General features: G+C 42.5%; 1 protein-coding gene across 1 annotated transcript in view; it reads left to right on the plus strand.

Annotated features, from left to right (window-relative positions):
• The window catches only part of PKDCC (protein kinase domain containing, cytoplasmic), a 35,903-nt gene extending 23,823 nt beyond the window's left edge, over positions 1 to 12,080 (plus strand). Inside the window, exons 6-7 of the mRNA XM_039569421.1 lie at positions 9,107 to 9,280; positions 10,829 to 12,080. Coding sequence (XP_039425355.1) covers positions 9,107 to 9,280; positions 10,829 to 10,914 — 260 coding nt within the window. The 3' untranslated portion in view covers positions 10,915 to 12,080. The remainder of the gene's footprint in view (positions 1 to 9,106; positions 9,281 to 10,828) is intronic.
• Positions 12,081 to 13,033: the final 953 nt, after the last annotated feature.

Raw genomic sequence — 13,033 nt, forward strand, 5'->3', positions numbered from 1 at the left:
ATGTGTCTGTATGCTATTCAAGCTGTGGTATGAAGTGGTGCATGCTCTTCCTGTAAGGATAGCTGTGGAATTGTACGCGTCAAAGAATATTATGTGTGCTGGAAATGACTGTTAAGTCCAACAATTGTAAAAGCTCTTTTGCAAATTATTTTTATGTATGTACAATGTTCATGTCAAACTGTCAACATAATTGACTGCAAGTTGATAGGAAAATTATAGCTTTGCTGCAAAAGCTCAGTAAAGAGGGAAAGATGGGTTCTAAATGAAGATGAATGTTGGCACAGGGGGTTTGAAAAGTTCGGTGAAGCATTTGCTCAGTGAAAGAGACACAGGAGCCAAATTCATTCTGGTTGTAGCTCTGTTAACCTCAAAGAGCCATGATACCAGGGATGAATTTGACCCACTTATCAGAATAATTCAATATTTATTTTGTTGTAGAATTGGCAGGAAAATTGTTGCAGGTGTTCATTTAACTTTCTAATTTTCAGCTTTTCATCATAATCTGTGCTGAGTGATACCTGTCAACACAGCAAAATTATTTTCAGCAGTACAATCAATAGTACAAACATGTCCTTTGTTGAAGAAGTGCCAGGAGATCTGAGGTTGCTCCATGATGCTGGTTGATTCCAGATCAGGACGAGGTGAAGTTTTTGAATTTTAGAGGTCTGTCATGTTTATAAAGACTCTCAAGGAGAGAAGCCTTGGACAGCAGTAGTCAATATAACAGTGCAGGTTTCCACTGATATGGAGCAGAGCTCTGTGTATATTTAGCTACTGTAATAATTACACATCTTTGTGTTCATTTAATTGTGTAGACTCCGAGATAATATAACACAGAATCCACTGCCCATGTTCATGGTTAGTAATACCCTGCTCTGCAAGGAGCCTTTTTTATTTGCAGGGCACTGTTCATGGGCTTAGGCACTTTACAGTGTGACCAAAGATGTTGAAAATCTGTAGATGCTTTGTGTAGCATATTGGATAATGTGCATTAAATACCATGAGTGTAATACTGAGTTCCTTGATAGGAAAACGTTCTAAACCAGGGGCAAGCCTGAGGAACTGGGTATCTTACTGGAAATTACACTTAGATGACATGTGTTCTCAGACTTAGCTGCCATGCCTTTAAGATGTGCAGGCCTGTTTCTTGTTTGTTCTAAGCCTACTTTAACCAAACAGAAAAGGTGTTGTAATTTCTTTCTCTTTTAAGACTCCCTTTCCTTGCCAGACAGATACGAAGTCATATCATGAGGGTTAAAATATGCCTACATACCCACTTGTATCATTTTAACTCCAACCATAATCTTTCCTCAACTGGTATGTGACTGATACTTGATATTAATACCATGCTGGAATTAATTTTTAGTATTTTTCAATCCAATCTAATAACAGAATTAGAAATTACTAATTAGAATTTATTCAGAGATAATGGTACGAGGAATTCTCCTGTGCTACAGTGAAGTTGCAGGAGAGGGTGACAGGTGTCCTGGAAGGGAGTGGTGTCCAGGCAATCAGCCTCTTCCACTGGCAGGATGTTACAGCTGAGGTGGCATCCTGACCACCGAAACCAAGGCTGAACAGCTGAGCAGATTGAATATTTTGTATAAGTCTTGGTAGACAGGGATGGAAAGGAACAACTGTGATATTTTCCCAAGCTGTCAGTTGAGGTTCTGCTTTGGTCCTGTTTGGACAAAAAAATATTTTTAAGATTGTGTGATTTTATAAAATGTTTTCTGTGTTGCTCTTCAACATAGAAAAAGTTCAACAAGGGTGTTTTTCATCCAGTGCTAAGTTGAGATAAAATTAGAGATGATCATTTGGTTCTCAGGCCAGATTGGAGTTAACCAGCTTTGCATTCATATCCCAATGTGTGCCAAGATGGCACAAGTTTTTATCCATTTTGCTCCAGAAGATAGAAATCTCACAAGGTGATTCACTCCTGGGACTTTTGCTCTTACAAATAGTAGAAATTACAAGAATTTGTGATGCCAGTCCCCTGGCATCTAAAGGTTTGTGACAAAATAAGTCCTTTCTGGTGCACGATCTGTTTTGAAATCCTAAAAGAGCAGGAGGAAAATTCAGATCCAAGAAGTGTAAAGTTTTTTTCAGTTTGGTTTTGAAAATAAACTACAGAAGGTTCAGGTAATGGTGCTTCAGAATTTGTCTTAGGTCTTAAATGCTTGGAATTATGCACTATCTTGGATAGAGCATTGTAAATTCATACTAGGAAAGACGAGATCATGGTCTTGAGCAAGTCATGTAAGGCCATAACTAAAACATTTGCATTCAGGAAACAGTGTGTTATCTATGTGAACTTATGTTTTTGAAAGGAAGACCTCCTCCTATGAACACCACGAAGTGAGAAAGGTGATATTGATAAGCAGGGGGGAAGTGACACGAAGAAAGTTCTTGTCAGCCCTAGTGTTCCCATAAATAAAGTTTAACAAGATGACATAGTCATATTACAGAAGGTCTTGGATATTAAGCTTTCACTGTGCTTCAGTTGTAAAGATTTTATAGTGCTGTAAATTATATTATGCTCTGGACTTTGGTTTAGTATTCTAGAGTAGAGGCGTGGGAGACATTCGATAGCTGTGTATGTGTTCTGCAATCATAAATCACACTGCTGTTCATGTTGATATGGGAACATTGCAGCGTTTAAAACAACACCAGGAACAAATACTTTATATTCTATTGGCTGTTGGCCTCTCTTGCTGGAACCCAGAAGAATGTGAATTAAAACAGGAACCATGTATTTCTTCTGACATATGTTATCTAAAAATGATTAAATCATTCCATTAATTATCCAGATTAAGGAGACTATAAAAAACCTACTGATGTTCATCAGTAAAGTCATGCCCCAGTATCAACATTTTTATTACTTTAATCAAGTGACAGTGATTTGTACCGAGTATCTGGCCCTTGAGCTAAGCCCCAGCCCTTCAGTTAACTCAGAATTCACTCAGAAATGCGTGAAATCAGCTAACACTCGTAAATTGGATAGCTTTGTTATTCATTAAAGCTAATAGATGACCCATTATTAGGTCTGGGGGTGTGCAAGCCCACAGAAAGCTGTAATTAGCTGCTGTTGTTAGCTGAAAGCACATTCTCAAAGCTAAAAAAGCTGGAAGGCTGGACATAAAGCAAAGACACGTTGTGTTTTCCTTTGTCTCAAGACAATTTGGCAGGATTATGCTGTATGTAAATATTTACAGTACAACAATGTTTTGAAAAAAATATTCTGCAGGGTCACTATAGCAACCTGCTTAGGAAATTGTAAATCCACCCAAGGATTATTGAAATCAGGAACAAACTGCAGCCCAGATTCCTGCTCTATCTTAATATATTATAATAAATCTTACTAATCTTATATTTTTAAAAATTATTTTTATACATGTGCCTTTGGTGTCCCTTTCCCAGAGCCCTCAGGGGGAGAGGTGCACAGGGCAGAAAGTCTCCCTTTGTACCCTGCCTTGCTTGGAGGGCTCTCGCATCAGGAGCCAGGCAATCCCAGCACGCAGGAATACAGGAGCAGGTTCCTTTGCACCCGTGTGGCACTGGCAGCGCAGTGGGTCTGTGCAGCTGTGCAGGGACCACAACCAGGCGGTTGTTGCTCACTCCTATCTCCACCACCCTGCAAACCATTTGTTCTGTTCCCTGAGCAATGTGTTCTGCTATTGCTAAACTTCTTCCTGTCCAATTTGGCAGTGCACAGGAAAATACTTTCTGCTGAGGTCCTCAGTTCCCTTCCAGAACACTAAAGAGGTCGCTGAGTGTCTTTTATAAATCCTGTGGGCTTCTGTCTTCAGGCTTAAATGCCCCAACACGTGACTGTAGGCAACTTCTGGCTTGTCCATCATCAGCATCATTGTTTTTATGACTGAGCAGACCACATGCAATGTTTAAGTGTCTGTAGGACGATTTTGGGCTTGTTGCCTTCAGTAAATTGGTGTGTGCCACAGAGGTGGCTGTGGGTATGGAGCAGCTCCCTGGGATGTGGGGCATGAGGCAGGAAAAATGCTCCAGCTGTGTCATGTTAACAGGAATAAAATGTAAGGGAACATGTCGTTCCTCTCGTTATTTATTTGTGTTTTGGTGACAGCCTGCATACCGATTTAAATATGGCTCTACTGCCAGCACAATGGAAGTGCATAAAAAGAGACAAGGCTCGCCTCGCTCCCAGCCCATGCGCAGGAAGCTGCCAGAGGATGGAAGCACTCCCCAAAGGAGCAGGGCCATCTCCTGCTCTGATGGCAAAGCTGTGTCCTGCCAGGCCGGCCTGTCTTTCCAAACAGTTGGGATGTGTCAGGACTGATTGAAAGTAGAGGCCTGCGGGATAGGCCTGCCCTCACGTTTCCTCAGGCATACCAAAAAGTCGCTTTCCGTAGCAAACTGTGCAGGGTGCTTTGCAGGGCCTGTTGTCAGAAGCATGTTTGAATGTGAGGTACTGGAACATGAGGAAAAGTTCAGCATAAAATGAAGCGTACTAAAAACATCAGTGTATTATTGTCTATTTTGGATCCAATACTGTTCTCCAAAAGCTCCCTGGGCATTGGAGGGGACTGTTTGTAGAGAAAAACACTGCTCAGTACCACTTCTTGCTGATATTGGCAAGATCAGGCTTTTTCTGCTTACTCACAAGCAAAGCAAAAGCAATTCCAGAGTCGACTGCCAGTGTTCCTCTTGAGACTAGGGGAAAAAAGGAGGGAGAAAAAGGAGCAACATGATTTTTCTCTCAAGGATGGACGTGGCTTCTTCTCTGTCATTGACCCACAGTGTATTGGCAGGTGATAAGAGAACTGGGCAAATCTCCAACAAGTAGCTGTAGTTGGTAGTAAAAATGCAGTCTGGCTGCTGTGGCTGAAAGAAACGGTCATTAGGACTGATTAAAGTCAGATTTAGGGTGATTCAGACAGGCTAAAAGGGGGAAACCACAGGCGGTTTCACATAGTTTATTATATACTTGTGCAGCTCTTTATATGATTCAGTCTAGTACAGTGAAAATGAGTATGTTTATAGATTGTACTCGGCTTTGGGACAATGCAGGTGGTTTTTGATGGAAAAAAAATTAGAATAAGAATTTAAAGCATTGGCTTTCTTTTATATCTGTTGCACTGCTCAGTGATGCTGCAGATTTCTATTAAAGATGCCTCTCTTACTTGTCACAAGAAGTAAGTGATCTTGGTTTCAGGATCACTGTGGCCGTCATGGGGATGTGGCTAACATGCTAAGGAGCTTCTAAGATTTTGACCTGGTCAAAGCAGCATGTTTTGATTGATCAGAACAACCTTGCAAAAAATATTGTAGAAGTAGAAAAACTATCACAAAACACAACTTCTGAGGATTGCCCGGATTCAGCATAGCAAGATATCTTGAAGTTCCAAAATGTTTACAAGAAAAAATACTTTGTAGTAGGATTTATCTGTGTAATTGTGAGCTCCTGTATTACCTCCTGTGTGTTAAACTGGAGTAAATGCATTGTAAATGACATCAAGATCAGGCTTATAGCATTGCATTTATTTGCTTCAATCCTCACAAAATTACTAGATGGAGGAAAGGATTCTTTTTCTGCTGATACCAATAGGAATGCCTTGCATTTCTCTGATGTATTCCTTGCCATTACCTTGATAGACTTTATGTACTCTCTGTCAAGCTATGTGTATGTACGCAGAAGTGTAAATTTATGGCTGCATTTATAGTATTAGGCAAGCATTTATTGGTTTTAAACACCATTAGTCTGGAAATGGACCAGAACTTTGACCTTTTTATGATGTGATTTACTGCTGTGAGCCTTCAAATTCCAAGGACTCCATTTAAGCACGTTTCAGGTCTTGGCAGGACAAAAACTTGAGCTGGAGCTGTCTTTAAGCCATTGGGGTACTGCTTAATTGAGTAACTTCCCTGTGGTGTTCAAGGTGATCATTTAAAGGTGTAAGGGAAGCCCAGCTCTCCTGAGGGCTGGACCTAATGTCATTGCTGGGACACATCTCAATGGAGGAGCATCCTTCAGGAGGGTCCTTCTAGTTCATGTGAGAGAAGTGCATTTCTTCACAACTCTTACAAGTAAGGGCTAAAGTGCAAGCTCCCTAAATTGACACTATGCAAGCAAGAGATTCCAGGGACACTTGCCTTTACTATGCAAATTTGCAAGGCAGCTGCCTTGCTCTGCTGGAGATGGAGTGAATTTTGAAAAGAAATGCAGTTTGCTTAGACCACCACTTGGTTGGTGTTGCAATGAGTTTCTGAGCAGTTCTGAGTGTAACAGTTTAAGAGGAGATCCCATGTTGGCTTCCCAGGGCAAGCAGGAGTACCTGGCTGGTGTGGGAGCAGGAACCAGGGTGCTGGGCCATCACGTGTCCCTCTCCCTACTCCTCGTGGCTGCCTTCCCATTGGGATGCTCCTAAGGGAAGGCACTCCCAGGCAGCCATCACTGCTGCTTGCCATGCAAGGGGGAAGAGGAGCTGCCTTCCTGCTTTTCCCCCTCACTGCATCCCACTCCCCTCCCTGCGGGCAGTGTAGGCTCAGTTCCCCAGCCTGCAGGTATCCATGGCCCGTGCCAGTTGGAGGCCCTGCCAGAAGCTGCCCCTGTGGAGCCCATGTGACTGTGTGCTCTCAGTTAGACTGCAGTGTTTTCACCTGTGTGGTGCTCAGTGATGTCCCAGCCAAAGGAAAGTGCTCTTTGCTTGTGTGTCACACTGCCATGTACCTGTTACCTGTTCCCGTTGGAGATGGTTGTGGCTTTCCCTCGTGTAGGAACTGGCAGGGAGCAGCGAGGAGAGAAGGGACAGCCATAGGGCTGTTCTGCTTGGTGAGACCACCCTGGCATGGCTGTTTCCATCCTCACTCGCACACTCAAACCAGGACCTTGCCATTCCCATCGCAGTTACTGCTGGCCCAGTTGATTAATGTGTCTGAGCTGCCCAGATGATTTACCAGGCTTGGTCACCTTGAAAAAGTTGATGGAAAGGGAGAACTTTATCTCCTACCTCTGACAGAGCCTCAGGTCATGTAAATCACTGCTGCTCTTTTGAAGTCTTCGTATGTCAGCCGAGAGCCTAACCCCTGACAGCTGTACCGGGAGCAGTGCTGAGGAGAAGGGAACTGCTATAGGCCTATTAAGAAGCACATCTGTGCTCAGAGGAATTTAAATATTGGATGATAATTCAAAATAAGGGTCTTCAAGTTGGGCTTCTCCCTTGCTTGAAGTAAAATACTTGACATGACATGAGGCTCAGTGCTGTGACGGTGTGCTGAGGGATGCTGCAGCTTCCTCCCAGCCCCAGCGTGGAGCCCATCTGACTCTCAGAGTGCCCTCGAGAAGGGCCAGGACACGCTGACGTGGAGAATCAGGCAGAAGCTTCATCTCCTGCTGCCACAGCAAGGACCATCCTTCTGTGAATGCCCTCTGTGGCGTGGGCCTTGGCACAGTGCAGTGTGAGTGTGCAAAGAGGAGCTGTGGATAATCACATTTTATGTCCAGTCATCATGGCATGTATGCTGACATGAATGATTACATATGGTGCTAACTACAGGGAATTGATTTTTTTTTTTTTGCTTTTAATTTGTGCACATCATTTTACTGATCTAGGCTGTGAGCTACAAATCAATACTCAGCAGTTGCCATGTGGAGATAAGAGAATATTCTGTTACATTCAATTATTGTTACACTACTGTTGATACAGAAACTGGGGAAAAAGGGACTTCAACCTATCCAGCACTTTGATTTATGCTCTGACTTCTCTTCAGAAGAAATGCATAAATATTTTTGATGGAGAAATGACCAGTCATAATGCGGAATTACATTTTGATTTTTTTTTCTTCTTGTGCATGAATCTGCATTTCCTGAATTAAGAAAACTTTTTTGCTTTTGATTTAACTGGGACCATGATCAGCTCTGATTTTGCTTCTTGTTTGGGAATGTTTCTTATGAAACTTTTAATGAGCTAAGGCTTAAAATAGAATGCATTTACTACATTTGTTTCCCACTATTTCAGACTGTGTGCTGAGAACCAGCACTTGTGAACGTGCATTTCTTTTCCCAGTTGAAATACTGACAGTTTGGAGTAGCAGACACGCTTGCCTTTGACTTGGTGGTGTTCCTACAATGTGCTGTTTGAAATATTAGCAGGCTGAATCAGCAGAGCCAGGCAGAAAATGCCTGAACCAAAGTGACTTAAGAATAGGCTGTGAGTCAGGACAGGCAGCTCTGGTTTCCATAATAGATACAATTAGAAGAAATATAGAATGTATTTAGTTTTTTGAATAGGACGTGGGGAGGAGAGACAGGAGGGAACCATTAATTTGTGCGTCTGGAGGCTAAATAGAAATGTTTATAAATGATCAGTTGAATTTGCTGATGCATTCATTAGAGAAACCCCCGTTAGTGGCTGGGAAAGTGAGAGGAGCTGTGAACAGAGAACAAGAGGCAGCTCATAAAGGCAAGTGAGACTGAACGGCAGCCAAGGGAGAGGAGCAGTCGGCGGGGCAGCGCGGGGGCGCTGGGCGAGGACCACGCTGACACCCTCCCGCTACTTTTTTCCCCCCCTTCTCTTCAGAGGCCCATCAAGCGACTCCTCTTTTGTCCTAATCTTAGCAAGCAAAAAAAGTTTGCTTAATTAAAAGCCTGTCTTTTCTTCCTTCTCTAAAGGAGCTAGAGAAAAATAGCATGCTCTTCTGAGGGAGAGGGAGGGCTGGGAACGCCTGGTCAGGTCTCACCCCGACAATCCTGCTCACTGTTGAGAAGTAGGACAGTGAGTCAGTTCATTCAAGTGGATGCTGTTTATTCAATGGGACATTCTTCCTGTAAAACTCCTAATAAAACCAAAGCCTTGCCTCCGCAGTGGGGAAGGGGAAGGGGTTTTGTGCACAGACTGTTTATTTACAGACGCTTTCTGCAGAAAAAGGTGAGAAGAAGAAAGGAGGAAAGGAAAAGGAAAGTAAGGTGCAGAGCTATAAACACGTTAGAGAGTAAACCAGGGCTGGTACAGTCTAACCCGTCAGCTTTTCCATCATATATCCTGCTCCTAAGCTGTTCTAATAAACCTTGCCTGTTAAAAACAACCAGTTTACTGGAGCTTTCAAACCATTGCTTTGCTCTGATTTGCAGAGTACAGACGGGTGCCTGAAGCCTTTATTCCTGATGAGAACTACAGATGCTGGCCATCTTACCACCACAAGGGCTGCCTCCTCTCTGTGTTCGATGTCAACGAAGCCATCGAGATCTGTGACAGCTACTCCCAGTGCAAAGCTTTTGTCCTAACTAACCAGACGACTTGGACAGGTAGGTCCTGGATGCTGTGGAGAGGAAGCAGCAACGGAGTCACCTGTTCTGGCTGCTCTAAGTGTTTTAATACAGCTTGGGGAGTGTGTTGTGCTGAGCTGTGGGAGCCACCAGTAGCATCTAGAAGTGAAGTAGTTTTTGAAGGTTCAGCTGATGCAGCTTCTTTTTTGGTGAGGCTTCTCTTTGCCAGCTGTCAGGGGAGCAGAAGCCTACAGACAGCTCACAGGGGCTGCCACTACAGAGCTAAGCACGTGGACCCCAGGTTACCAAACCACAGGGTCTGAAATGGTTTTTTTTTTCATTTTTATGCTTCTGGGAGGTGTGAACAGGCACTTCCATGGAACCAAGAAAAAAATAATTCCTGTTAACCTTGCCTATGGCTAACCAGTGGCTATGTCATCATGTCAGCCTATCTGTAGTTGAAATATTGAAGTTAATTAATATACTAAAAAAGTATTTATTCTGGCGCAGGGAAATTCATAGGAAGTTTAGAGCAGCTCCTATCTCAGGTTACAGTATTAGAAGCAAATGGGACTTAGTAGCAATATTTGTAGTCTTATTTGTCATTCCCTTTGCCATATCATGCCTGATGCATGAGCACTTGAATTTCTGCAGCTCAGAAATTTGCTCAGTGGTTGAGGCATCCCGTTTACTTTTAAAGAAAATGGTGTTATGGGAGCCCCCTAGAGAGGCAGGCTGGGAGCAAATAGCATTTGATTTTCTGAAGTTTAGAGAGGGAAGGCAGAAGTACATATGGAGTGTATCTCTGTGGTCTCTGCTGCAAGGAAAGGCAATGATTTTGCAGTTCTGTGGGGCAGCAGGAGCTCACTGGGAGGCAGGGATGTGAATAAGGTGCCAGGCCAGTGAGTGTGGGGAGATAAAACTGTGCTGTGGCTCCCACAAACACCAAACAAAGAAATTGCCAAATTCAGCCCCCACTGGCCTTGGATACATATGCAGCAGGTGTCTTATGCTACCCAGGTTGTTGTCACTTGCTGCTGCTTTTTGTCTGAGGACTAGAAGCCTTGTTCCAGCTTGTTTAGAGCCCAGAGCTACAAAGTGATCAGCAAGAACTGTTTCAGAGAAAGTCATGTTTAATATACATTGCACTGATGAGTTTTGGAAAGATTCAAGCGTGCAAATATGATTCTGCTCCTGTACAATTGAACAAATGTCCTTCATGCAAGCCCTGAACTCAATCCTGTTTTTATCAGAGGCAGTCTCAAAATACTTCTTTAAAGATCACACGGGATTTGTATTAAAATCTTCAGACCTTTCCTTTATCTACTGTGTTAGCTGTGCACAGCTGTACCTTGACCATAATTAGGTAAGAGTAAAGATATTGAAACCAGGGGAAATTTGGCGTCATTTTAGGCAAAACCTGTTCAGATTTATACCAGCTCAAGTTAGGAGAGAGTTCAGTCTTGCATGGCCTGGAAAATGCATAGGTTGAAGTAGAATTTGAAATGTCACTATTTTAAGGTAGGCAACCTTTTGCTCATCACTTCTAAATATTTTTCCCTTCCCCCCCTTTCCTATTCAATGCAGGTCGGCAGCTTGTTTTCTTCAAGATGGCCTCAAATCATATTGTGCCTGATCCTGACAAGATAACATATGTGAAGGTGACAGACTGACACCTAAAGAGGCTCAGTCTGACACGTGAGTGATAAGAGCTGTTTGTGTATAAATATAGGCAGCTGTTAGGTAGAAGGCGGCTGTGGCCGGAGAAATAATTGCACTATTACTCATTCTAATCTATAGAGTGCTAAAGGAAACTTTAAAGAAGTAACCTGCATGACCAGGATGAATGTGCAATAAAACAAGATTTTGAAAATGTGATTTCAAAACAGAACAGAACAACCCAAAGCAAAGTACAAGAGACGATACACTGTTAGAGTATAATTTTGGTTATAAATCAGCTGGCAGCTCTGGCTTTTCTAACCAAGGTCAGGATAACATTTCTCACCTATACATGTGTGTCCAGGGATGAATCTCTGGGAAGCCTATATCCTCCACACTGATATTTATTTGGGCACGTACAATCACAACAGAGGAACTGAAGCATATCAGTTTGTCTGCTGAACAGCAAACGTTACTGAGGACAATCAGCGTTTGTGTTAAAGCTATGGAATACGCAATGCCGGCATATTTGTCAAACGGAAGGAATTGCTTATGTTTAGAATTGCAAGACTGCAACTAATTTTCATTTTTGCTTCCAGTGTTATCATAAAGTTTCATTTTTAATTTGAAAGAGCCATTTTGTAAATCTAGCAAATCACATAAGCATATGAATAGTCCCACTGAAAGGGCAGGGACTTACCCAAGTGCCGAGTGCTTTGCTGGATAGCCCTAAGCATATGCTTACAATTAAGCCTGTGCTTAAGACTTTTGTTGAATCAGTTTGAATTGTTCAGGAAGCCACATCTTTGACAGACTGGCAAAGCAGTCCAGCTGGCTGAACAGTACTAATTTAACGACTATCTTGCAGTTATTCCTACCTTTTATCATCAGGTCCTTGGTTTTCTTAGGCATCGCTTGCTAATTCTTAGAGTGGATGAAGTAAATGACCGTAATGATGTCAAATGAATGCTAGCCTTAATTCTATACAAAATGCATCTTAAAGGCAGGGTGTGTCTAGAGAATTTGCTTTCAGTGAAAGCAATGAAGTAAATGCTAAAGTGACCAATGTCATACTGTTTTGTAGTTTGTACAGTCAGGAAAAAATGTGCTTTTGTTTCTCAAATTGTTTATTTTTGTAAAAAAGATAAAAATAAAAGATAAATAAAATTTCTTTTATTCTGGATTTTTGTGTGTTTGCGTTTCAAATAAATGCCTAAATCCAGTGTATTGTATGTAAACTTAGACTTGGGATATTTTTTCCAGAAAGGACTGAAGTTGTTCCAGTGGCTCCCAGGGATGGGTCTGTTGGTGCCTGGAGTACTTGGTGGCTTTGTCTGTGGTTGCCCGTCACAAAGTGAGTCATGGTTAGAAGACAGTGGTTGAGCAGCCTTTGCTGCTCTGTGCTTTGCATTATGTTGGTATCAGTCTTTTAGCACTTGGAAGGGGCAATGGTGAGAGCAGGACTTGATGAAATTGGGCCAAAGGTGTGTTTTTGCTGCCAGGGAGGGGCAGGGAAGGAGAGCAGGCGAGTCAGGGAAGCCGGGCAGCAGTGTGGCCGTGCAGGAGAGAAGGTCCGGCAATGACACCCCCGGCAGCGGGTCTTGTCTCACTGCCGTTTCTCTGAGGTCACTGATGCCCTAATGGCTCTGGCAACTGGCTGAAGTGATGTCTTCTAATGGCTGTAACTCCCAAATTATCAAACTCCCAGCCGTAATAGCTCAGCGGATTGTGTCGCCGTGCACTTAGGAACCCATCAATCATACTGTGGTAATAAACAAACACTACGGATTCTTTTAAAATTGCTGCATAAATCATGCCAACACATACTGCACAGTTCATTGAAGTGATAGGGGTTGTTGGCACTGAGGTGCTGGTATGTATCTTGAAAGTCTTTAACCTCCTGTGATTTCCTTCCCATTAAGCACTGCACAGTTCCAAAAATACTCAGCATTTAAAAACATTCTTTAAATTTAAATTCTTTAGTTGCATTCCTATGTAAAAAATGCCAACATTTAAAAGAAAAAAAAAGCATCCAGGGTAATACTTTAATGTTGTAGTAGGTAACTTCAATAATTTCATTCCTTCACTTTCTGCACACGAGAAAAAAATTGCCTCTTAAGTCAGGAATTGTTT

This window comes from Corvus cornix, chromosome 3, assembly GCF_000738735.6.
Source record: "Corvus cornix cornix isolate S_Up_H32 chromosome 3, ASM73873v5, whole genome shotgun sequence".
Lineage (NCBI taxonomy): Eukaryota > Metazoa > Chordata > Aves > Passeriformes > Corvidae > Corvus > Corvus cornix.